Below are 25,362 nucleotides of genomic sequence, written 5' to 3' on the forward strand. Positions count from 1 at the left end.
AATATTACTATTATATTTTATAAAATAAAATACTTACATCAATAAAATAATAATATAAATTTGTTCCTCTAATATTTTTTTAGTTTAATTTGGTACCATATTTAAAAAAATAAAAAAATTTACAATTTGACACGTGTTCTGAACGGATATTAACTCCAACTTAACATAAATGACTAAATCAAATTTTTTTAAACAATTGGAGTACTAAATTAGTTCAATTAAAAATATGAAAACTAAATTAAACTAAACAAAAAAATTAGAATATCAACTTAGTAATTATACTATAAATATATTATAATTTAAAAAATCTCGTGCCATTTACGTTAATAAAGCAAAGATGGTCGAAGATATATATATACATATATATATATATATATATATATATATATATATATATATATATATATATATATATATATATATATATATATATATATATATATATATATATACTCTTTAACACGAGGAATCTTTCACTTCGTGTGATAGATTGATAAAAAATTGTGTTTGAATTTCAAATTCATTTATCCGTTGCCATCAGAATATTTAATTAATTGAATGATGTAATCGAGAGTACAAATTATCCTAATAGTATAGTAGCATTCGTGGATTGCATGCAGCACGCGTTATTATGTTATTATTATTTTTATATGACTGTATGTATATATATAATATAATGTAATGCCACATACTATTTCCATAACAATGGCTACTCACTCTTCCACCACTCTATACTTCTCTTTTTGCCTAACACTCGTCACTTTCACGCTTTCTTCGTTTCATGCTCAAGCTCGATTTCATGCTCCACACCCATCTTTCAAATACTGTGGTAATTTCCTGAGCTAACTTTAAGTTCACATCTTTGTTTCATTCTTCAGCATTTAACTTTCATGCATCATCTTAGTTACCAGGTAGTTGAGATCTTCCATCAACAGATTCCACTATGTACATTGTAATGGGTTCAATAACCATTCCTGATTTATTTATTGTTAACGGAAAACAGCACTACCCTGTGAGATCCTTGCTTTCAGATTATTTTATCTTGAAATAACGTAGTGGAATGAAAAAGCTGTTCGTGAGTTTGAAATTCAAAAATTAGTTCCTTTTTCAATCAGAAACGGAATATGTTTGTTGAGCAAAAATGAAATCAATTTTTTTTTTCAACAGGGGTATTTGAACAGCATTTAAGTGTTGCGATAGATTATTTCTTTGTATTTCCGGCTAGCAGGATTAGATTCACACTTCACCTTTTTTTCCTGTCTCTGTGATGTGGATCGGTCCTGTAAGCACCGAATGTTTTAGCAGATTAATGTCTTCTATTAAGGTAACTGTGTGGTTAGTGGTTTTTGGTGCCTCTCTTTTAATTTGAATTTTATGTTATGCAGATACCAATTCAGACTATGCTGTAAAGGTGAGGGGAGTGGAAATATTACCTGACCCTGTGGAAAGAGGAGTTCCATTCACCTTTAAGATCCCAGCTTATACGCGTAAGTGCTGATGCTTCTCCTGATTTTTCCCTCAATTCCTATCATCTTCTGGCTCTGTATTTTCATGCTAATCTTTCAATGCATTATGTTTAAATGCATTATGTGTACAAGCTTAATCTTATTATGGTTATTCTATTAGTATTAACTCTGATTATTAATGAGTGGAGATTGTTCATGTTATTCATGCAGCTGAACCAATTGAAAGCGGGGACTTAATATATGAAATTTCATACGTTGGAGTGGAAGGGCCACCTGCTACATTTCTCCATGATCTCTGTGAGGAAACACCCTGTCCTGTGCCTGCAGGCAACTTTATGCTTGTTCACACCGAATTATTGCCTCCTGTTACCCCACCGGTTAGTCTCCCCCATATATACACACTATGCACAATCTAGATTTTCTGAGTTTTTCTGTACTGTTTCAATATTGATGTGAATAATGGTAGTAAGTAAGTAGTCCTGGTTTGGTTTAGTACAAAAAAAAGAAAAGAAATGAATTCAATGGAACTGAAAAATGGCTTATTCGCACCAACTTCAATTGGAAACAGCTTACCTTAACTGTATCTTTGGTTTGGTGCATTGTTCCTCCGTTGGTCCATGGTTCTGTTTAGTTCATTAATACTTTTTGAACAACCATATTTGGTTTAGCACAGAAAACCAAACTAGGAAATGATGATTCGGTGCACTGCTAAAAGTAGTTTTGTTTTGTAACTCTTAATTCAGTTTGGTTTGCTAATACTTTTCCTAATCACAAGTTGTGAAAGTGTCAATGATATGAAGTTGTCTTGATCCAAAGAATTTGATATTCCCCACTCCCCTTGTTCTGGTTTCATCTGTATTAAACCTTTGCAACTATTACATATCTACACAAATCAAGCATGTTCTATGGTTTTTGTTATTGTTTGTTAATCTTGTCAAGGCCATTTGAGCTGAATAACTCCTGAAGCTTAATGTGGTACTAATTAATCCAGATAACTATTAGGTCCTGTATGCTATTTTTCATTCCTCACTCAGATTTTTCTGTTTTGGTCTTCCACAAATTTGTCATTTACAACTTATCATCTTTTCCATAAACTTTTGACATGTTGTGTTCATTGGATACCTTCTATTAAATTTTGGCACTATTTATGCAGGGCACTTATAATGTGCAGCTGACATTTAAGGATCATAAGGAGAAGCTGTTGACTTGCATCATCTTTCCCTTCAAAATCGGTGCTATATCTGCTATCTAAATTATTCAGACCAAACAGTTATTAGATGCAATCTCTACTCTTGTTAATTTTGTTCAGGATGCAGTTTTCATGTGAACTAGTTAAGTACCAGGCTATGAATGATACATAAATAGCCCAAAAAGATGTCACTGACATTTGTAATGGGGTCTTAAATAAATTTGGACATTTAAGGATCCTGATAGCTTGTTACCAATCTAGGAGATGATGGTTTTCATTAATGTCCTTGCATTTAAAGTACACGTATAAGTGGTACCATTTTATGGTATTCACCCATAAGTTTAAGAGCATTTGGGAATTGCCCACCAAAGGGAGTTTAATGCAAAAACACATGAAGAAATATATTTTTTATAAAAGAAGGGAAAATAGTTTTGTTTTAAGCTTATAATAATTTTGGATATTCTCAATTGAATATTTATTAGATTTTTGTTATTTATTGATTATTCAAGAGAGTTTAATACAAAAATTTGTGAAGAAAAATATTTTTTTATAAAAGGGAAAATAGTTTCTTTTTAAGGTAATGCTTGCATCTTATATTATAAAATAAATACTTAATAAAGTTTTAAGCCTATAATAATGTTGGATATTTTTAATTGAATTTTTATTAGATTTTTGTGGTTTATTAATTATTAAAAATATTATATTTTAAATTGACTTTCTGATATTTAACTTTTCTATGAAATGGATTATATGAATGTACTTTGGCCATATCACCTTATTTATTTATTGTTACACGTATAATAATAATTACACGTATAAATTTGATATATTCCATTAAATAACTCAGCTTTTATGACGAAAAAAACCTTCACACAAATATCTATAAAAATCTATTAAATTAAACCAAAATTATAAATATCAAAGCCCCTAAACACAATCAACAAACAATAAAATTATAATTTTTTCTACTCTTTTAGCTATTGGCCGAGACATTTGGATAATAAGAACAATTTTTTTTTTTCAAATTTCCGATTTGATCAGTAGAGCTATTTTTTGCAGTTATTGGCTATTTACTGCTACATTGATTTCACTAAGCACAATTTGAAAATAATCTCTTCTTAACATTTTCTCAAATCCTTTGAGTCATTATTCATTTTGTAAGGAAATATCAATAATTAACATCTTCTAAATAGCAAGTACTTCTCAAAATCAAAATCAATTCAATACTGGATAACAAATTACACCAAACTCCAAATTTTTCTAATTTTTCCAAAAACCAATATTTTGTTGGCATTTCACCATAAATGCTAAAATTGAAGACTCAAACATCTCTATCACACCAAGAAATATAATCTAACTTTAAATTTAAAACAATTTAAAATGAATAATCTAATTTCCTGTTCCTAGCTTAGGAAATCATTTTCTGATTTTATTTAATCCTTAAAAAGGAGAGTAAATTTAGAGTGTCAAGAATTAGGAATCCAAGCTCAAATTTCTAAAAACCTAACCATATACCATACTTCTAGGTCATAAAGTCAAGGTTCAATTATAAAAAAACTCCTACTTTTAGATATAAACTGAAACTTACATAGATTAAAAGAAGGACAAAACTTATCCAGATATTTTGTTTCAAGATTGATATTAAAATCCTGTTCTTAATAGCTTCAATCTGAATTCTTTGATAAGGAAATATTTTATTTTCTTAAATATTTTTAATTTTTTCACAATGTTTTATTTTCGTTCAACTTTAAACCCAACCAAAAACTCAATTCTAATTACTCCAACCAAAAATCAAGTCTCAATTATCTAAACTTATGCTATTTGTATCATTTCTAAAGCCCATTCATGATGCAATATACACACCGTTATTTAGTTTATACTTTACGAACAAAAACAAACGCGTTTATTTATTTATTTATTTTTAATTTTAAAAATAAAATTAAATAAATTTTTAAATTTTATTATAAATACTTTTTTATTTATTTTTAGATAAACTTTTGAATTAAAATTAATTATTTTAGTTAAAATAATTAATTTTAAAAAATTAAATATAATAAAACAATTACTTAAAAGGTATAAATAATAAAATAATTATTTTAATATAAAAAATAATTATTTATTAAATGGTAAAATTGAAAATAAGAATTGGAACCAATATCTCTGTAGATAAATCAAATGTCTTTCAACACAAACCAAAGGGGGAAATATTTTGTAATGAGAGGAAGAGAGTTTTTCAGTAATAAAATTTATTTTAAAACTTACTTTTTTATATGTAAAATAAATAAAAAATCATTTGAACATTTTTTTTTTCTTTTTGACGTTTATACGTTAATTCAACAATTGATTTTATCAAATAGTTCAAATTGAGTAAAATAGTTAAACAATTTTGAATTTCTACTTAAAAAAATATACTCTTGCAAAATTTGTCAAAAATAATGATTAGTTACACAGCCACTATATATATATATATATATTTTTTTTTTTTTTCTTTCTTCACTGTTGTTATTGACTAATTCAATCAAAACTTTTAAGCTAATATTTTATTTCAAAAAATCCGTAATAAAATACTTTCAATATCTTTTTATATACAAAATTATTAAACTAACTTATAAATCACTATCATGGTATCGTTTTAATTTATTTCACAATGTTTTATGTTTTTAATCTTAAAAATTATGCATTTTAAGAGTTAATTTGATAAAATAGTTAAAAAAACTATTTATTCAAAATAATTGTTCCATTTGGAAATTTCTTATATAGAAATATACCATTGTTGTAAATTTTAATTCTAGTTATATAAAAATATGATTATATAAAAGTAAGTAATTAATTACTAGAGTCTGAGACAATAGATTCTACACATGATAAATTGCCACTGAAAACATACAAAATAGTAAAATTCAAATATCAAATTTGGGCCACATCATCAAGTTTCTCACAATAGGGCAAAAGTTCTGGGACCAATTTCCCTCTTTAAACTTCACTCTCTCTCTCTAATTTTCTTGCATTTTTCTCTCTTTCTTCCCTTCTTGTGCCATCGTCGCACGCTTCTTCTCAATGTAAGTGTTTTCCACTCTTTTTTCCCGTCAATTTCTTCACGCCATAGCGTATGCACCTGTAATCCGTGAATTTACGAGTACAATTTTCACTGATATTTTCTAAGGTACGGGTTTCTGATTAGGTTATTTGGGCGTGCTTAAATCGAACCCTCCCACGTGTTTCATTGGTTGTGATCGATAATGTTATTGATCGAGATTGTGAAAGTTTGATTAGTTAGTAGGACGTTGCGGTCGTTTTCTTTTTCTGGTTTTGGGGGTTCTCTAGATATGATTAAACAGATACTCGGTAAAATACCTCGCAAACCCTCAAAGTCATCTCACGGCAATTCAAACGGTGATGGAGGGTTTAATGATGGCTTCTCACTGAACTCATCTTCTAATACCCTCTCAAAATCGAATTCTGTTTCTTCAAAATCTTCGAGTTCTGGTGCAGTTGGGTCTCGTTCTGGGAATGAGACTATTGCTCAACACTATACCAATCAAGCTAAGAAATCAGCTCCTACATCGGGTTCAATAATGGCTTCGACAGTTTATGAGGCTTTGCCTAGTTTTAGGGATGTCCCTAGCTCGGAGAAGCAGACTCTTTTTATTAGAAAGTTGAATATGTGCTGTGTGGTGTTTGATTTTAATGATCCTGCCAAGCATCTCAAAGAGAAGGACGTTAAACGGCAAACTCTACTTGAGCTTGTTGATTACGTTTCATCTGTGAATTCGAAGTTTAACGAGTCAGCGATGAACGAGATGACAAAGATGGTAGCAACCAATTTGTTTCGCGCTTTACCTTCTTCCAATCATGATGGGAAGTTGGCAGATGTCAGTGAGCCTGATGAAGAAGAACCTGTTTTGGAACCAGCGTGGCCTCATCTGCAGATTGTGTACGAATTTCTCTTTAGATTTGTGGCTTCGCCTGAGACAGATCCTAAGCTTGCGAAAAGATACATTGATCACTCGTTTGTGTTGAGGCTGCTTGATCTTTTTGACTCGGAAGACCAAAGAGAGAGGGATTACCTGAAGACTATTCTTCACCGTATTTATGGGAAGTTCATGGTGCATCGTCCATTCATTAGAAAAGCTATCAACAATATCTTTTACCGGTTCATATTTGAGACAGAGAAACACAGTGGGATTGCTGAGTTGCTTGAAATATTGGGCAGCATAATAAATGGTTTTGCTTTGCCTTTAAAGGAAGAGCATAAACTGTTCCTTGTCCGGGCACTGATTCCGCTACACAAGCCTAAGTGCGTTTCTCTTTATCATCAGCAGCTTTCTTATTGTATTACTCAGTTTGTCGAGAAGGATGTCAAGCTAGCTGATACTGTGGTTAGAGGCCTTTTGAAATATTGGCCGATAACTAATAGTGCAAAGGAGGTAATGTTCCTAGGTGAGTTGGAGGAAGTTTTAGAGGCAACACAAGCAGCAGAATTCCAGAGATGTGTGATCCCATTATTTCGTCGGATTGGCAGATGCCTTAATAGCTTACACTTTCAGGTGCTTGTCGTTCTTTTCTTATATGAATTCTGCATTCATTTTATTAGCATTTGCCAACAACACCACAGCTCTTTTTCTGTATTCTGATGTTATTCATTTCCATTTCCATTTTTCTTCTCTCAGCGATCTTAAATGCTATCTAATATTTTAAGGTTACTCAATTTTTACAATGACATTTCATATTCTCTGTATGCGCATGACTTTGTGTGTGGTCTAAGATAGCAGAACTAAAATAGGACAATGTATGAATTTTGTTTTGATATGTTTTGTATGAATTTACAGCAGGAAACTGGCTGTGGTTTTGAAGGCTTTTTTAATGTACTAGGGTAAGAATATATCAGTAACAATTTGGTAAGTAGGTCACTGTGTAATGATGTACTACCTCAATTGACTACGACCATCAAGTTTTAAATGTACAGCAAGCTAGTTATAAAAAATTGAAAACAAAAAACATATGTTGATATTCAACTCTTAACAACATAATAGAATCCAATTTTCTACTGTTGCAATTGGGTTTGGCAAAATAGTGGACAATTTGTTAGTGCATTCAGCATTGAGATATTCTGAAGTTGTATGAAAATGGGGTTCAAATTCATAGGTTATGAAACTGTAGTTTGTAATGGGTCATATTTGTTCGTTCAGATTATTGTAGAGGACACTTGTTAATAACTCTATATAATGCATTGTATTTGACTTGATATCCCTTCTTCTTTAATGGTTGGAAAATAACGTTATTTTATGACTCTACGTATAAATCTGAAATTTTTTTATATTGATTCATGATTTCATATGAAATGATCATTCAATTTTCTTGAAAGTTAAACTTATGTTGCCAACAACACATTATATATGGTTGCCTTTTATATAACGATTTTGTTTGGACAACTTTCTATAATGACTTCTCAAAGAGAAAAATAAGAAGAAAAAATAATTCTGTTTCTTCATAAGTAAAAATTAGCTTATGCATTAGTCAAGAATTTAAAGATGACTGAGCGAACTTCTACAAATTCGCTTATGCATAAACTAATTTTAACTTATGGTAAAGCTCATTTTATTTTTTTCTGTTATGTTTCTCTCTTAGAAGTTCTTATGGAAAAATTTGTTCAAACAGATTCTAAACTTGGTCGACCTATAGGCTAATGTTAAATCTTCAGAACTTTTGTTGCAACAATATATTAATGAATGTTTTTTATGTTAGAACTTGCATTTGTGACAACTGTAGATTGTAGATTTTTGGGTTCTTTTTTATGAGTTTGATTGCTACGAATACATACTATAGTTTTATTATCTGGAATTAGTCTCAAAAAATTAAAACTAAACAGTGAAACACAGCTTAAGTGCACTATAAAAGTATGTGTTCAAATTAAAATTTCGCTAGATTTAGTAAGTTAGGTTTGATGTTATCTTTATTCTGTTGGCAGGTAGCTGAACGAGCTCTGTTTCTGTGGAACAATGACCATATTCGAACTTTGATCTTACAAAACAGCAAAGTGATACTGCCTATAATATTCCCTGCTTTGGAGAAAAATATACGGGGCCACTGGAACCAAGCTGTTCAGAGTTTGACCCTGAATGTTAGAAAAATATTCTCTGATGCTGATCAGGCACTTTTTGACGAGTGCTTGACGAGATTCCAAGAAGAAGAAATCAAGAATAGGGAGAAGCTAGAAAAGCGGGAATCCATATGGAAACAACTGGAAGATGTTGCCGCAGCTAATGTTGTAAGCAATGAGGCCATCCTTGTGTCAAGGTTTGTTTCCTCTGTTGCTATCGCAACAAGTGCAAATCAATTGGCTACTGCCGGTGGTTGAGAGCTATCAGAGATCCAAATTGTTTGTTCTGACCTCATGATGAGGAACAAAGGTGACTGGGGCGTTGATGTGGATATCAGTCTGCTCCTTGTTTCTGGGCATTTTGTCTCCACAATTTGTTCTGGAATCATGGGTATTATGTACCATAAGGAATGTAGTTTAATAGGCGATGTTTGTTTAGAAGTCTAGCCATTGAGATTATGCAGTGATACATAAACAATCATTTCCTTTTGCCACCTTTCTGTAATTTAAACATTGGTAATTTCTATTTCTTGCCTTTTGCAGAAAAAGATCCCAACCTTTGTTCACATGTACTGTTCCCTCTGACAGTTGTTTTTTATTTGCTGGCTGAACTGCCTGTCATTGGATCTATTTTTTTTTTCTAAAGGCGCCATTACACGTTCGAAATTTGGTGCTTTTCGTTATACCTTTTCTATTTAAAGGATTGAGATTTAATGATACATCTCTGTACACCCTTCTTTATCCCATCCAGTGTGTGTTTTGCCAAATATAGAGTTGCACATCCACAGCTCCAAGCTGATGTGTGCCCTTATATTTTACAAAGAGATATGTTTCTTACTTGTACTCGTTGGCATTACCTTAAAATATATATTTATGTTGATAGGTTTGAAAAACAAAATATCATCTGCGAGCTTAGCACAGTGATGGAATATATCAAGCTGGTCTGGATAAACTCATCGGGAAGTCTTGCCTAGCATTGGCAAAACATGAAAAAAGGATACAACATAAGCAATTAGGGCCAAATCTTTCAGAAGATAGTGAAGTATCGCAATCATTCAAATATATTGACAGTACATTTAGAACTGAGCGACTAAAACTATAAAACACATCTACTATAAGACGTGCATGTCACTTCAATCATCACCATATGCTCTGAAACTATAGCGTTCTTGATATGGGCCATTGAACCAGAGGTCAGCTTCAAACCACTTCGGGTACCGGACCAAGTCTCCAGCCAAAAATTGCATGAAACGCTTGCTTCCTTGAGGCACAACTCTCACTTCCCCTTCTTCAATGTACACCAATTGGTCTACCTGCCAGTCCCAGGGAAGCTTGCTTTTCCCAGTCTTCCACACTGACCATTTTGATACTCCAAGCTCAGTTAGTCTCTCAGGAGACACTTTTCTTTCCACTTTCACATTGTACAATTCCTCCAAGGATTTCTCTATCTTCATTGCTTTTATGCAACACCTTCCTTTAGAAAAATTCCCCGACTTTCCAAATCCCCTGGAACCATTCTTCACAGGATAATAGCTGATGGCCGATGCTGTCAACAAGCTTGCCATGCCGGGTAAACACTTCACACTCAGTCTGTTTCACTTTCAAAAATCTGCAAGCACGATTTTATTAAGTTCATAAACTTCCAATGTTCATGTTATAAGCACTGAATAACTCCATAAGGAACCAAAAAATCATAGATGAGAAGTGAATAGCATATCAATAACCTGGGTGAAGGGTTAGGCTTACCAGACCCAGCACCAACGCACTCGGTAAATCACAACAATGAAAGGACCAGAAAAATAAACATAAGTTCAGAAAATTACCAAGGCTTCACTTCCGGTTCTTTTTAAGTAGAAATTGCCAGTCACTTAAAAGCACATAACAAATCTTCACATTCCAAAACACAAGAATCACTTAAAATGTAAAAACATCAGCTTTCTAATTAGGGTTTGATGACAAGGCCTTATTCGATAACACAGGATGAATGATTTTCGTATTTGATAAGCGCCGATGCTGAGTTGACATGAAAACAAACTAAGAGGAAAAATGCAAAACGAATCAAAGGATGATTGAAGTTTGAGACTTTACCGGTTCAAAACAATCGCAGGGTTGAGGGCGCAGAAGGGAGTACCCGTTAAACGATAAACCCTCACTGGGAGCAGCAGAGCGAGGTTTATCCTCAAAGGTGAAACTTTCAACTAGAGTAGAGTTTTACACCATTGCAAGCACAAATTTTGTTTCAAATGAAATAGGAAAATAAATTTTTAGATCCACTTATAAATATAAAAATTATTTTAAAAAAAAATTAAAATACTAAAATAAACATTTTCCTTATATAAGTTATCTACTTACCTATACAGGAAAATGAAAAAAAAGAAAAGAAAAAGAGATATAAATCATAAGTTTTTCCTGTGAAATAATTTTTCCCCCAATTGCCAAGTAATAAGGCAAATGAAAACCTCACTTTTTTTCATTTTTTTATTTTGTCTAATTTCTTAAAACAATGAAATTAAACAAACAGATATTTAAAATTAATAATCTTATATTAAAATAATAAGATTTTTTTTAATTTTAATTAATAAAAATGTATTTTATACAATATTTTGAATGTATATATTATTATTTTTTCCTTTATTAATATTGTTCTTTTTAATTTGCTGTTCTATAAAACATACCACTTTGTTTTGTCTTTAACGCTTTTTATTTTTTTTCCCAAAACTACCTATATATAAATAAGATTAATTAATTTAAAATCACTTACATTAAAACCAAAATTAATTTTGAACGGAAATCTGTATAACGTGGTAGTTAAAAAAATGTGACCGGGAAAAAAAGATTTAGTAAGTTAAGTTCTCTAAGAAAAATTAATCATTGACAAAACTAATGGATACTTATTATTAATAATGCTATTATTACCATTAGAAGAAAAACACAAATATAGTTCAGAAGTTAAGAATATTTTTAACTTGACTTATATTAATTATATATTTATTACTATGTATTTCAGAGCATTAAAATATTATTGATTTCTTTGAAAAGAGTTAACACTTCATCATATCATATACTTTCTTTCTATTTAAATATATAAAAAACTAATCATATTTTGGTGGATTTAAATACAATTTTAACTAACTCAATTGTATTTAATTTGCTTTATATTTAAATTTAAACGCAGTCACCGATAAATGAGTAGAGATAACTTAAAATTTCTGTATGAAATAAAAATTAAATAAATGCAACTAACACTTTTAATCAACATAAAATTAGTTTTTTAATATTTAATTCATCAAAATAAAGATATTTAGAGACTGATCAGAAATATCTAAACCGAATTGCATTTATGCAAATTCTTTTCATATATTTTCCTACACGAGAGAACTTAAAGCTTATAGTTTTTTTTTTTAATTTCTCCTAAAAATATTGTTCCAGAGTTATTTCTAAATTTTTCAACAATTTTAAACCTCCTATAATTTGATTCAAGTAATTATTTTTTTCAATTGTAGAGTAAAGTAATTATTCATTAAGGGTTAAATTTTTTTCAGTTCAGGAATTAATTGACAGCACCAATTTTTAAGTAAAAAAAGAAAAAAGAGGAACAGAGGAAGGAAAAAGGACAGAGACAGTTTTGGTGGTTGAAGTTGAACGTGTGCAATTGTGGTGCGCAAATTCGTCGCCTTTTTCATCCATCATAATCATAATCGATGAACCAAACACAGAAGAAGGGGAAAAGCCAGTTACTTTACTTCTGTTACTCTCTTGTTTATCTTAAATTTTGTAGCTTCTCTTGTTATGTCATTGCTTCGGCTTCAACCCATCAATGGAATATCTCAGCTCTCAGTGGGGACTTCATTCCCACAGAAGAAAAGACCCTTCCTTTTGAGACCACAAGCTGTTGCCTCCAGAACCCAGGTACCAAATCTTCAGTCTCTCATGCCACGTTCTGCTTTCTTTGTAACAAGCCCAAATAACACTTATAGAGTAAAGTTTTTCCATTGTCTTCTGTTACGGATGGTTGAATATGATAAGATTGTTAGCTTTTTGAACAGTTTTTAACTGTTTTTAATTCGTTGATAATGTAAAAAATATTGTTCTATCTTTTACCTTTTTAGAGGATTATGGAGGGTGTTTCAGTGAGTGGAGAAGTTGGTGGTGCTGGTGGAGTATACTCATATGAAGCCTTGAAAAGATTAGACAAGCTATGGTCAAGCATATGCTCCTCTCAAGAAGGTTCATGTCATTCCATGATTCTTATACCCTTTAGGAAATGATAGAACTTTATATGTTCTGTAATCTCCTAATGTATTCATTGCAGCTGTGCAAAAGCCTCAGCAAATTGTCTCTACCATCCCGGGCTTTTTTGGCTCATCTGGTCTTGCTGACAAAGCAGAAGGTTCATATGATGTTTTGGTGTGTGGTGGCACTCTAGGAATCTTTGTTGCCACAGCCTTGTGTATTAGGGGTCTTCGAGTTGCGATTGTGGAAAGGAATGTATTAAAAGGGGTAATTTCTGCTTCTTGATTGAGTTATCAACATTCAATCCTACAGTGAAAAGAGTCAGCGAATTCTTTGAAGGGTTAATTTGATTTGAGTTTTCTGTGTTCTTTTTATCACTAGAGAGAGCAAGAATGGAATATATCAAGAAAGGAGCTTTTGGAACTTGTAGAAGTTGGAGTCCTGGAAGAAGATGACATTGAAAGAGCTACGGCAGTGAAATTCAATCCTGTAATTCCTGAACTTCTTCAGTTTAGTTGCCAATCTCTTTCTAGCAAGAATCATCTTGATTAGGTATTTCTCCATAACTAATATCTTGAATTAAGGTCTTGTTAAATACAAATTAAATGAAAAAAATCATAGAGCATTGCAAGATGAAATGGCCTAACAACTAAGGGATATTGCGACTGTTTGAAGGAAACTTATACACACACTTCTACAAAAGAAAAATAAGAATGATTAAAATAAAATTAGCTCCCCATTAAGCTAAATTTAGCTTATACAAGAATTAAAAACCTGATTTTAGAGAAGCTAATAAAAATAGCTTCTACAAATTAACTCATTCATAAACTAATTTAATTTATGGAAAAAGTGGTTTCGTTTTTCCTTCTTATTTTTCTTTTCTAGGAGACTTTGTAGAAAAGTTTCTCCAAATAGATCCATTATATCAGATAGTACCAAAAATGAGTGTATCTACTTACTAAGAGAAATTCAGTTGTCAATCACAAGAGTAAACGCGAAGTGTTTTCTGTGTAGAAACTTATAAAGGAGAAACTCATTCAAGCTTACAAGGTAGAGAAAATGAACTAACCTGGAAATCTTACTTAATACTGTTATTATTTGATTACATTAAATTATATGCAGATAGATAATTGTTATACATGTGTGTTTTTAATCAAAATTGTTATGGTGCTCGAGAAAGTATTTGACTTTTATGTTACAGTTACATTAGCATTCATATTTTTTCTTACACTTATAAATTAAGAAGTTCTAAATTTTCGTGTTAAATTTTGAATTCCTCACAAAACGACCATTGCTTACTTTAAGAAGTATTAAATTTAGTTCTTCTATGTAATTTGCAAACTCAGCTTGTATGTATTTTTCCCTCAAACAACATCAATCACAAACAGTTTCTTTCTCCAATTGACAAACTCCGCAGGATTTTAGCTTCCTGCATTCCCCTTTATTTATTTTTTAATTTACTTATTACTAACTCCTCTTTGGAAACTTCATAAACTATGCAGAATAGATGTGGATTTGAAAGGAAAGGGGATATCTGGGTCAACGACATACTTAATCTCGGTGTTTCGTCAGTCTTCTTCCCATAATAATTGTTTTATTGTATTTCAAATTATGAATATATAAGTTAACCTTTGTTCTTATCTAGTTAATATTTTTCTTTTCTGTTCTGTCTGGCTTGGCAATGAGCAATATGCAGTTGCAGTTGTTTAATTTAGTGTATGCTTAGATTATTTAATTATTAGAGAAAACTTACTTATTTCTCCAAAGTCTCTTTAACTAACATTTTGGTTATAACATTTTTTTATACAAAATAATCTAATTCGGTCACATACTTAATTGGTGTACATGCATTTCACTATTTTTGCAAATCCCTTTCAAGAGAGGACAGAAAATCTGTTGTAGCTTACTGTATGTAGAATTACCGAGAAATGTGCAAGCAGATTGTACATCCAGTTTCATAATTCTTCATCCAGTAAATAATATTTTGCACAAAAATGTGATTCGACAAACTCCATTTAATACCAATTTATTTTAAGCTAAAATCTGACCTGGTGTGAGAGGCTCTAACTTAGCTTGATAACTGTGTATTCTATCTAGTAAGTAATTGAATATCTATATGGCTTAACTCTCATAAGCATGCATTTTGTTATTTTTCCTATAGGCACAGAGCACAGGGTTTACAACGAAGTAATTTGAGCGTAAAATTTAGTATTCCATTGAAAATTTAAACTTTTCCTTAAATATTCATCTTTGCTATTTGCCATTGCAGACCAGAAAAGCTTATAGAGATTGTAAAGACGCGGTTTCTCTCCCTCGGTGGAGTCATTTTTGAGCAGTGCAGCGTCTCCTGCATCAATGTATATGAGGATGCTGCAGTGAGTTATTCTAGCACAATCATAACTTAAGTGTTATTTTATGAAATTCTATTATCGATGAATTATCATAGTTAAAACCAAATACCATTCTAGGCTGTGTAGCCTGGTCGGATGCCTCATTTTATTGAAGGTCTGTATACGTGTTTTCATTTAAAAACACCACTTAACTATACATAAACATCAAAGGGTTACAAAAAGAAAGTCTTACACTGTATCAGAAAAAAATTTGAATTGTAATGGAAATTTTAAATCACAATTTGATTTGTGTCACTGATGAATGATAATTTGTATTTTGTACGGAGATATTGAAGCATGAACCCCAGTTTATTTTTCTTTTCAGGTTCTAAAACTTTCTGGGGACAGAATATTGTCATCTCGTCTCATAATTGATGCCATGGGCAACTTCTCCCCTGTTGTAAAACAGGTCAGGAATATTCTTTTACTCACCGGTGCATCCTAACAGATATTTTATGATTTTCATCCATATGCAGGACACATTAACTGTCATTTATATGCATGCAAATGCAAGTGATGCAATATTTATTAAATAAATAGCCACCTAAGTTCAATGATGGTCCCTTTCATCCAGTATTATTGTAAAACTCAACACTAACAAGAATGAGACCGAAAACTTCCTTGAAAATATAAAATACTTCTGTTGGTTAAAGTTCTACACATGCTATTTAATGAATGATAAATAAGTACATACTGAGCATTCAAATTAAAACCTTTTCCTGAAGTTTCTTCTGATTGTCATGTTCAATGATTTTACAGATAAGAGGTGGGCAAAAGCCTGATGGTGTTTGCCTTGTTGTTGGAACATGTGCACGTGGCTTTAAGACAAACTCCACTAGTGATGTCATATTTAGCAGTTCATCAATAAAGAAAGTTGGAGACTCAAGAGCACAATTGTTTTGGGAGGTACCTTTTACTATATGAATACAAACATGGTATCCTCATGCTATTTTTAAGATCTTTCGCTGAAATCTTCACAGGCATTTCCTGCAGGCTCGGGTCCTTTAGACCGTACTACTTATATGTTCACTTACGTGGAACCTCAACCTGGATCCCCAAAATTGGAAGAATTATTAGAAGAATACTGGGATTTGATGCCAGAATACCAGGCTAGTTTTCTTTTCTTCATCATGCTCTCTGATGTGTCTGGATCTTTATTTTGTCCATTTCGAAGGACATTGTATCTTCCCCTCATTTGTTTTTCCTCCCTTTTCTCTAATAAAAGTTCTATTTTTAAGAAAATATTAACTACAAGGTGATGAAGAATTATTTCTTTACCACCATACTAGAAAAGCTTAAATGGAAGTCCGTGCAGTGTATCAACTATCAAGTCACAAAATTTTGTGTATACCCTTGTGTTATATACTTTTGGAAATTAGATCTTTTAGCAGTCATGTTAAAATATTTAATGTCTCCGTATTATTCTGTTTTGCTTGTTAGATTAATTAAAGTTTGCAAGTTTAGAGAGAAAAAAAAAAACGCAGAAGGCGTGAACTCATGATATCTACTTCGAGTTTAGTCATAATTTGCTGTTTGTTTGCCTAACTAGGGGCTTCATGAACTTTCTATAAGTTCTTGCTGTAAAATTTCAAAGTGTGAACAATCTGAGTGCAAAATTAGAGTATCAAAAGATCAGTTTTGCTCCTTTCTTCTATATCTTATATGCTCCCTTCTCTTTTTCTAGTAGTTTCTGATCAAATCCAGTTTTGCCTTTCTTTCTCTATGTTTTAAAGAGTTTCTGTGCAATGAGTGCTGCAATTGCTATTCTAATCCATAAAGGTTTACACTACCCAGATATTTTATTTTTTTGAGTCATATAAGGTGCCAAAAATTTTACATTTCTCCTGATTCATTATTTTATGCAAATGTTCTGCTGCTCTCAGCTTGATACTAACGTCAATTTGCAATTTTTTCATTATAGGGTGTATCACTTGACAATTTAGAGATACTGCGAGTTATTTATGGAATCTTTCCCACATATCGCGAGAGGTAATGTATTGCATATGAAAAAATTATCTAAAAACCTGACGTGCTCTTTGTCTGCACCTAATTTATTCAATTCGCTATGTTTGTTTTGAACTCCTTTTGGATTTTCTTACTTGTATCTCAACTTATAGTTTCTTTTAATATTACATCGTACAATCTTTGATGATGATATGGAGCACTAGCAGTCCACTACCAGCTTCTTTTAATAGAGTTTTACAGGTAAATTACGTTTTTATACTTCTGAAGCCTCTATAAAATAATAAAATTAAGTCATCGGTGATCTATCAACTAATATTAAAGCATTGAAGCTTCATTTTCTGTAGTTTGGTGATGCCAGTGGCATACAATCACCTGTTTCATTTGGTGGATTTGGAAGTTTGACCAGACACCTTGGGAGACTGTCAGCTGGTATTCTTTCAGTAAATTTTTTTAAACCTGTGATGTACATTTTTGTAATAGCTGAAGCAGATCTATAGCTATGTTCTAGGACAGGAGTTACTTTTTTTTTAATCTGAGACACTAAACTGATTGTAACTGTTTTTCTGAGAATTTATGGATCTCCCCACCTCCATTTTTCTTTTCCTTGCTTCTGTCTTCAGCAACATTAGAACATCTAATTTTGTAAAATATTACGTGGCTGAAAATGATTTAGAAATTTCTTCAAACAAGCAACTGTTAACTACAAAAAAAAAAAAAATAGGTGTACTATTGAGATAACTGATTGTTTATTTTCTCCACTTTATTGTAATGAAGGAATACATGAAGCAATCGATGGTGGCTATCTTGACTCATACAACTTGTCTTTGCTGAACCCTTACATGGTTCTTTCCAACTTTCCTCAAAGGTTTGAGTCTTTCAAAGTCTGTGGTATGAAACTAAATACCTGACCAAGACTATGTATCATGCAGCCCAACTTGAGTGCTTCATGGCTGTTCCAAAGAGCAATGTCAGCAAAGAAACAGTCCAATGTTCCTGCAGATTTTATTAATGAACTTCTTTATACCAATTTTAGTTGTATGCAGGTAGTGTATTTCTCTCATGACTGAGATTATATTGATGTTTTTTCTTGCTGTGGCTTCTTTCATATCCTTCACTTCTGCAGAGGCTTGGTGATCCAGTTCTACGACCGTTTCTACAGGTACACTCCTGGTCCCAATCTGAAACCCTGGATTTTTTTTTTGTCTTCTGTAAGATGTTTGTTCACAAAAAGACTCAATTAATTGAGATGAGAACCATATCAAATTTTAAACTTGGAATGATGACTTTTCTAAGATATCATCTCTTATATTTACAGGATGTTGTACAGTTTGGGCCACTTTCCAAAACATTAGGCCTCGTTATGTTAACAAATCCTCAAATACTCCCATCCATATTCAAGCAGGTACTTCATGATGCAAGGATATCTCACAGTCTTGAAGTGCAACTTATATATGTTCTTCTCTTTCAGTTTCTCATATGATATATTTAATTAGCCAAGCATATAGAAACCTAGTTGGAGTTTGATAAAAATATGTAGCATAAATAATAAGTCAGGAAAACTCTTCAACATAAGGGGTTAAGAATTTTATCTTGTTCCAGGTTGGTGTTCCTGTACTTCTTGATTGGTCCAGACATTTTCTGGGGCTTGGATACTACACTTTTCTGTCGACCTTTGCTGATCCTATTGTGAGGTAATAATCTATACAAGGTCCTCTTAAACCGCTGTTTTTAGCTTACTTATTTATTCAACAAGCATATAAATCCATTTGATGCACCTTGTATTCTGTGTTCATATTCGACGAATCGCAAGGCCATTGGTACATGCATTGCCATCGAAGATGAGTTTCCAGTTGAAGCGGCATCTCGAGGCTTGGAAATATGGAGCTGGTCTTGATTATAAGTTATAGGAACTACTTTTTAAGTTTGATTCATGACAACCAACAAGATAAGGATGATGTGATGGCTAATTGGTTCTAAGGCATTGGTTTTTCTCTCACGTCCAAATTCACTCTTCATTCATTCTTGATCTTCATTCTTTTTCTACCACTTCCACATGAAGTTAGGTTGCATAACAGTTGTATTGTATGTCTGAGATGTATAATTTAATTTAAATGGTTGATAGGGTGTTCCAAAACGAAGCATGCAAAGAAAGCACCAAAATTATATTCTTCCATTTACTACTATCTTAATTATTGATACATACACACTACTTTTTATTATTTTTATTCTCCGGAATGCTTCAAAATTTACAGACACAACAACAGCCACAGGCATACTCTATCCAAATAATCCATCTTTGGATGCCCATGATACATATTTCCAAAGCAACTAAAATAAAGGGAAAACAAATAAAATTGTAAATCTCAATCTGATGTTTTTCTACCCCAAATTTTAGATAGCTCCTTTACGATAGTCTTTTGTTTAACATCTTCCCTTTCTATATGCCACTTTCTTGACATGTTCTCAGCCTGCAAATCCAAGTTTTGAGTTAGGATTATGAATTGAATTGTTCAGAATATTAAGAAATACAATTTTTAACTTGCCCATATTTTGAAGGGAGTAAGTTGTTCTTTGATACTCTGAAGTTGTGGCTCCACGTAGTCTTTTCCCTTATTTTTTATGTCACTTATCTGTAATGTAACAACAACAAAAATTTCTGATAAAAAGTCAACAAACTAAAATGGACAGTTTATTTGGCAATATAGAGATCCATTGATACAACTGAATGAACGAAAAACAAGTATTGAGATACAATACAAAGGCTTACACGAATTTTTATGGTCATAAATGTCTTTCAACATGATGAATAATTTATGAAGAAAGATGAATGAAAATGGATCAAGGTAGACATTCTAGTGGATTACTTAACTAATTTAAACAAAAAAATACACATAACCAAGAGAGGGAGAAAAGAATTACATATTAAACTCTAGGATCAACATATTAAATTATGTTGGTATTTGTATGGGGAAAATATATTTTAAATCTAAATAATAGATCATATACGTATCTGACCAGTATCCTAAAATTTGAAACTTAAAAAAACAAAAAAACTCCTAAAAATTAACTTGTTCAAATTCAAATGACAGACAGTTAGGTATATATTTTCAACAAACTAAATCACTTACATTATGCAGCTCTAACTTGGAGGCCACCGTACCAAACACCAATGCAGTACCACCAAATACAAATGCAGTGGCAACAGCAAAAGCCTTTCCAACTAAAAAAATGGTAATTGAAAAATTGCATTAGAAAACACTGGCATCATCCCAAAGAATTTGGCCGAAACCTTTTTTCCTTAGCAGCATTATTGATATAAACGACAAAATCTTAATGAAATCATAAACCAATGTCTAATGAAGTAAATGAAGTAATAACCACCTGAACTGTATGTACAAGCAAATCAAGCAGAAAAAGTGATGAATACTTCGGTTTTTTATTAACATTACTACTACACACTCAACCCTAAACCTTTTTGTTCAGAAAAGTAATATTCTCAAATAGTATCCACCATTTCGTTCTCCACTACGACAACATATATTGTATGACTGAACTCCTCCCTCATTCATAATTTCTATATTCAAAATATAAAACACTTCAACCTTTATTACTTATAGATCCCACTATAAACTCCACAGAGACATTAAGTGATTATGTGAAAGATGAGGGCAACAAACTCAATGTATATAAGCTAGTCAAGTAGATACCATACCAAGTCCACAATGTACATATTCATCGGTGAGACTAACCATTTATTTCCCTAATGTTGCATCAGAAAACCATCTATCTACAAATATTGAGAATTGCTTAAAACACTTACAATTTATAATACAGCGCAAAACAAAGCAATGAAAGATCAAGAAACACAGCAGGAATGTAACAAAATGTACCATGTGCAAGCCCTTCACCAGCAGCTTTCAACTTCTCCGGGTTAACATGAGTGGCATACCTATCTTGACGCAATTCATTAGCTGTTGAGGCTGAAACTGTGTTTGTTGCTTCAGGCAGTTGCCACCTGTGCAACCAAACCATCGTGCATAAGCAATTGATCAAAACCACTCATTTAAAAAAGAGAAGAAGAATCACAACCAGCTTCTTTGCCTATTAAAACCCAAATTCTAAAATTGAAAAGTGCAAACAGGGTACACTATCTGTACAAAACAATTTTACATTGTTCTTCGATCACAAACTGCAATAAATTTGTTAAATTTTACAATAATTATCTTAAAAGCCATTCTTGTGACAATTCTTAAATACTAAGAAAGTGTAGAATTTGTGTACTGATAACACACAAAAATCAAGCTCAATTTAAAACTAAAGGATAAAATTCAAATGGGAAACTATTATGCATATGATATTTGATTGACGAGGTAAAAGTAATTGGGAAAATGAAACAGAGAGTGACGAAGGAACCTTTTGGGGCCAAAAGTGACTTGGGGCAGGGAAAGGTAAGCACGTAGAGGATTAAGGACGTCGGGGGATACGGAAGAACGGAATTTTGGATCGGAAGGAAGGACCCATTTGGAGGCAAAGAAGGAAGAAGTGGTAGCTTCATCATTTCTGAACACTTTGGAAGGAAGATGGTGTCTTAGAACCTCGGGAAGCACATCCGCATGATCATGTTCTTCGTGGAAGTTTAGGTTGTTGTTGTTGTTGCTGCTGTTGGTCTTAGGAATAGGATTTTTTTGGGCTAATTTTCCTACGGCTTGTTTGGATTCCTGGAAAAAATACGCTGCTTCTTTCCCAGCTAACCTTCCCGCTAGAAAACTCATCTTTCAGTTTTACTCTGTTTCTCTCTTTCACTCTCTTCCGCCATATTTATATGGCTCCCAAAGCTATGGATGTCGGTAAATATAATTCAAAATTAACAATTTTTAAATGGTTGTTTGAAAGAAAATTTGAAGAACTTTTAATATTTTAACAAAGTAAAATTTCTAACATTTAAATTGGTCAAAATTTCAGCAAAAGTGATTAACCAGAAACTAGTCATTAACAATCCCAAAAGATATTTATAAAGAACTATAAAAGAAAAAATATTGACAATACATCATGTCTAAATTCTATTATGTCAATGTTTTAAAATCTCCCCTTTTTAATAGTGATGTTTTTAGTAAATTTATCGTATAAATGATAAAGTGTATTGGGTATAATGATTTATGTAATGTCAATCTGTTAAAAAACATTAGAATATATGATTATGATGTTATCCAGGAAGATGATTTGCAGAAGGGATATCATGTAAATTGAATTGTAGAATAGAATATGGTAATTACTTTGTAGAATAAAATATGAGTTTAGTTTAGTTTATTTTATGAGTAGAAAGTCTTATTTGGTAAAGAAACTGAATTGTGAAATTACTTGGGAAACAAGAATTATGCAACATCTCTTATGCTTGCAGAACAAGTTTTAGTTTGTATTCAACATCTTCATAGATTTCTCTGCTATTGTTTATTGCTTACGAGGCAGTTTCTTTCTGCACCTCTGTAAATTTCTTCCCCTACTTTCATATGAATAAAATTTCGTTTTTGTTCTTTTTGGATTATCTGAAAGTCAAAAATAATTTTGGACTGTGTAATTTGGAAGTTTTTTTCTTTAATTCTTTTCAATTTTTAAAATTTATTTTTTTACTTTAAGATTGCACAGTTAAAAATACTTTTGGGTCGTATAATTTTAGAGTCATTTTTAACTTTTCGAATCACACAATCTGAAAAAGACAAAAATGAAATTTACTTATGAGGGGTGCCGGGAATTTATGAAAGTGCAAAAGGAAATTACCTTATTAGCCTAGGGAGTACCCGTTAATGGTTTTTTCTTTCTGCACCCTCATATTAATAAAAAAACATTAAAATATCCTCCCTTTTATTAATTTGTTCTGAAAAATTTATTTCTGGAGGGTATTATAGAAGTTTTGGAAATTTGTTCTAAAAATCTTGTTCTATAAAACTTATTTTAAAATGCATTTAAGGCGTTTCTGATATCTCCTTCTGGAAACCATACTTGAAAATCTTATTTTAGAAATTCCGTTCTAGATAAATTCCAAAAGATATAATTTAAAATTCACTTTTATAAAAGATAAAATGGATTTTTAAAATTATGGAGATGTGCACAAAATCATGGAGGTGCAGGAAGAAGAAGTCCTCTTTAAAAGTAAGAGCTGGCCACTACCCATGTGCGGTACCTATAATTTTCTATAATAATCCGTTGAGTGTTGCGGTACCTATAATTTTCTTCCTGCACCCTATTAATTTATTTGATTTCCTCTTTTGCCCTATTTGAAAATTACTTCGAAAACAGAAAATATATTTCGAAGTCTTTTACTTACTGAAAAAGAAAAATATGTTCTCAATTTTTTTTTTTGAATTTCTTTTGAAACTCACTTCTGAAATTCATTTTCGGGAGAGGGACTTCTCTCTTCCGGAATTTCCTTTTCAGAAAATATGTTTTAAATAGAAAGTATATTGTGATTTTTTTTTCTGGAAAAATGAAAATATATTTTTGGAATTTTCTTTTTGAATATTTGTGTGGAATTATTTTTTGGAAAAAAAAAATCCATTTTTTTTTTTGAAATTTACTTCCTGAATATTGTTCATCAATGAATCGGGTTCACCTTTAAGTATTTTAAGTATCTTCTAATTAATGAATTGGATTAAAATCAATTTATGAATTACTAAATAAATTGCACAGTTGAAGTGCTTGGCATGGAAAAGAGGGAATTTCGTGGGAAAGAATGGTGAAATCAATATCTAAGAGCTCTTTTATCATTGTTGTTTTTTATTTGAGTTATTTTGATTAACATTTACTCTTATTATAAAATCTCTAACATTTGACTACTTATGAAATGTTAACTTTTATTGTATGAAATATTGCTTTTATTTTTTGAAATGAAACTCTAATTTTTGTTTTTTATTCAAAACTTTATAATTAATTCGTGATTATACAACAAATTTTTACGGGATCAATATTTGGACTTTTGTCAATTAACTATTTTCAAAAAAATAATGCACTTGTCAAATAGTTGGTCAACATGATGCTCAAACGATAAAGTACTTAGCTTAAACTATGACATTGAAACTTGAACAAGAAAATTGTCCAGAAATTTCTTTCTTCTTTGGAACAAGTGACACTCAATAATCGTTTAATAATCGTCCGAATGCTCATAAATGATGATGATACATGAGGTTCTAAATGTTATGATAACCATGTATTTACATGTGATCATTTAAATCAAAATTTGATGACTTAATTGATAGTTACTTTGAAACTTCCAAAGTTATACAACAAGTAAAATCGATTAAGAGTTGGAAAATGCTTAACCACTGGTCGTTCTAATGGTAACTGAATGTTTGAGTAAGTGAGACATAATCAAATATCTCGTCTTATAAATAATATTGTTCAAGCAAGAAAGTGTTAATTTGATTAAAAAACTAAAGTTACTCATGTATGATAAACTTATTCAAGCGACATATACATGATGAAAATATGGTGTTGATGATAAACATGTGATGATATTTATACATAAGAATGATCAATTAATCATTTATGTGTGGTATCATGTGTATACATCTAACTTTTTAGGATAATTGTCCGAATATGTGATAAAAAATAATTGATATAATAATTTGATTCCAAAAATTATAATATTAAGCATAATAATCCGTTAAAGAAATATAATTCCCTGCTTAAATGATAATATAAATTAAGTAACCTAAAGTACCAAATAATAATAAACTGAGAAAAAGATTTTAACATTTCTATGACAATTGTGTTTGCATAAAAAAACTACTAAAAGATATGATGAGTTCATACTCATGGTAGGATCTCCACTAAGAGAACACATATTCAAGTGATAGAAAAAAAATTACTACAAAACTAATTTTTTGAACCAAGGAAGAAAACAGTACCATATAAACTTAAAGCAAAAGAGAGTTAAAAAAATATAAAATAATGCATTACATTACTTAGAATTCGATGAATATTTCATTACTTAAAAAAAATGATACAATAAGATTTTTGTTACCT

At 31.3% G+C, this 25,362-nt stretch overlaps 5 protein-coding genes across 8 annotated transcripts; 3 read left to right on the forward strand and 2 right to left on the reverse strand.

Moving 5' to 3' along the window:
* The first annotated feature begins 672 nt into the window (after positions 1–672).
* LOC114193712 (uncharacterized) lies at positions 673–2,891 on the forward strand. Its single transcript, XM_028083613.2, has 4 exons — positions 673–829; positions 1,386–1,487; positions 1,677–1,843; positions 2,620–2,891. The coding sequence occupies exons 1-4, from the start codon at positions 682–684 to the stop codon at positions 2,716–2,718; spliced, it is 516 nt and encodes a 171-aa protein (XP_027939414.1). The 5' UTR covers positions 673–681; the 3' UTR covers positions 2,719–2,891.
* Positions 2,892–5,597: 2,706 nt separating this feature from the next.
* On the forward strand, positions 5,598–9,366 carry LOC114193867 (Protein phosphatase 2A regulatory B subunit family protein). The gene is made up of 2 exons (XM_028083833.2): positions 5,598–7,202; positions 8,624–9,366. The coding sequence occupies exons 1-2, from the start codon at positions 5,982–5,984 to the stop codon at positions 9,011–9,013; spliced, it is 1,611 nt and encodes a 536-aa protein (XP_027939634.1). The 5' UTR covers positions 5,598–5,981; the 3' UTR covers positions 9,014–9,366.
* Positions 9,367–9,639: 273 nt separating this feature from the next.
* LOC114193868 (uncharacterized) lies at positions 9,640–11,011 on the reverse strand. The gene is made up of 2 exons (XM_028083835.2): positions 10,844–11,011; positions 9,640–10,364 (listed from the first exon to the last, which is right to left on the reverse strand). Exon 2 carries the CDS (start codon positions 10,318–10,320, stop codon positions 9,889–9,891), a length of 432 nt encoding a protein of 143 aa, XP_027939636.2. The 5' UTR covers positions 10,321–10,364; positions 10,844–11,011; the 3' UTR covers positions 9,640–9,888.
* Positions 11,012–12,372: 1,361 nt separating this feature from the next.
* Positions 12,373–19,526, forward strand: LOC114195444 (Lycopene beta/epsilon cyclase protein). 4 transcript variants are annotated; one of them, XM_028085921.2, is made up of 18 exons: positions 12,376–12,664; positions 12,865–12,982; positions 13,068–13,255; positions 13,370–13,477; positions 14,491–14,555; positions 15,258–15,363; positions 15,704–15,787; positions 16,138–16,284; positions 16,359–16,487; positions 17,300–17,367; positions 17,547–17,583; positions 17,688–17,772; positions 18,118–18,185; positions 18,273–18,386; positions 18,467–18,502; positions 18,659–18,745; positions 18,943–19,034; positions 19,154–19,526. In XM_028085921.2, exons 1-18 carry the CDS (start codon positions 12,545–12,547, stop codon positions 19,248–19,250), a joined length of 1,749 nt encoding a protein of 582 aa, XP_027941722.2. In that variant the 5' UTR covers positions 12,376–12,544; the 3' UTR covers positions 19,251–19,526. The 4 variants fall into 4 exon arrangements, 3 of the variants coding, with proteins under 3 accessions (XP_027941722.2, XP_085521911.1, XP_027941723.2); XM_085665785.1 differs by having other exon boundaries at positions 18,273–18,338; XM_028085922.2 differs by having other exon boundaries at positions 12,522–12,664; positions 17,550–17,583.
* Positions 19,485–22,173, reverse strand: LOC114195446 (coiled-coil protein). Its single transcript, XM_028085923.2, has 5 exons — positions 21,757–22,173; positions 21,234–21,358; positions 20,472–20,563; positions 19,887–19,973; positions 19,485–19,811 (listed from the first exon to the last, which is right to left on the reverse strand). The coding sequence occupies exons 1-5, from the start codon at positions 22,113–22,115 to the stop codon at positions 19,707–19,709; spliced, it is 768 nt and encodes a 255-aa protein (XP_027941724.2). The 5' UTR covers positions 22,116–22,173; the 3' UTR covers positions 19,485–19,706.
* Positions 22,174–25,362: the final 3,189 nt, after the last annotated feature.

Source organism: Vigna unguiculata, chromosome 8 (assembly GCF_037176805.1).
Source record: "Vigna unguiculata cultivar grain cowpea cultivar isolate G323 ecotype 2 chromosome 8, ASM3717680v1, whole genome shotgun sequence".
Lineage (NCBI taxonomy): Eukaryota > Viridiplantae > Streptophyta > Magnoliopsida > Fabales > Fabaceae > Vigna > Vigna unguiculata.

Excerpts from the sequence above, each read along its gene's own strand:
- LOC114193867 (XM_028083833.2), top strand. The coding sequence starts at position 5,982 with ATGATTAAACAGATACTCGGTAAAATACCTCGCAAACCCTCAAAGTCA. Across the intron at positions 7,203-8,623 it reads TTAATAGCTTACACTTTCAG|GTAGCTGAACGAGCTCTGTT; the intron begins GTGCTTGTCGTT and ends TTCTGTTGGCAG.
- LOC114195444 (XM_028085921.2), top strand. The coding sequence starts at position 12,545 with ATGTCATTGCTTCGGCTTCAACCCATCAATGGAATATCTCAGCTCTCA. Across the intron at positions 16,285-16,358 it reads GAGCACAATTGTTTTGGGAG|GCATTTCCTGCAGGCTCGGG; the intron begins GTACCTTTTACT and ends AAATCTTCACAG. Across the intron at positions 16,488-17,299 it reads ATTTGATGCCAGAATACCAG|GGTGTATCACTTGACAATTT; the intron begins GCTAGTTTTCTT and ends TTTTCATTATAG.
- LOC114195446 (XM_028085923.2), bottom strand. The coding sequence starts at position 22,115 with ATGAGTTTTCTAGCGGGAAGGTTAGCTGGGAAAGAAGCAGCGTATTTT. Across the intron at positions 20,564-21,233 it reads TGGTGAAGGGCTTGCACATG|TTGGAAAGGCTTTTGCTGTT; the intron begins GTACATTTTGTT and ends CCATTTTTTTAG. Across the intron at positions 19,812-19,886 it reads TTACTCCCTTCAAAATATGG|GCTGAGAACATGTCAAGAAA; the intron begins GCAAGTTAAAAA and ends TTGGATTTGCAG.
- LOC114193868 (XM_028083835.2), bottom strand. The coding sequence starts at position 10,320 with ATGGCAAGCTTGTTGACAGCATCGGCCATCAGCTATTATCCTGTGAAG.
- LOC114193712 (XM_028083613.2), top strand. The coding sequence starts at position 682 with ATGCCACATACTATTTCCATAACAATGGCTACTCACTCTTCCACCACT. Across the intron at positions 830-1,385 it reads CCCATCTTTCAAATACTGTG|ATACCAATTCAGACTATGCT; the intron begins GTAATTTCCTGA and ends TATGTTATGCAG. Across the intron at positions 1,844-2,619 it reads TGCCTCCTGTTACCCCACCG|GGCACTTATAATGTGCAGCT; the intron begins GTTAGTCTCCCC and ends CTATTTATGCAG.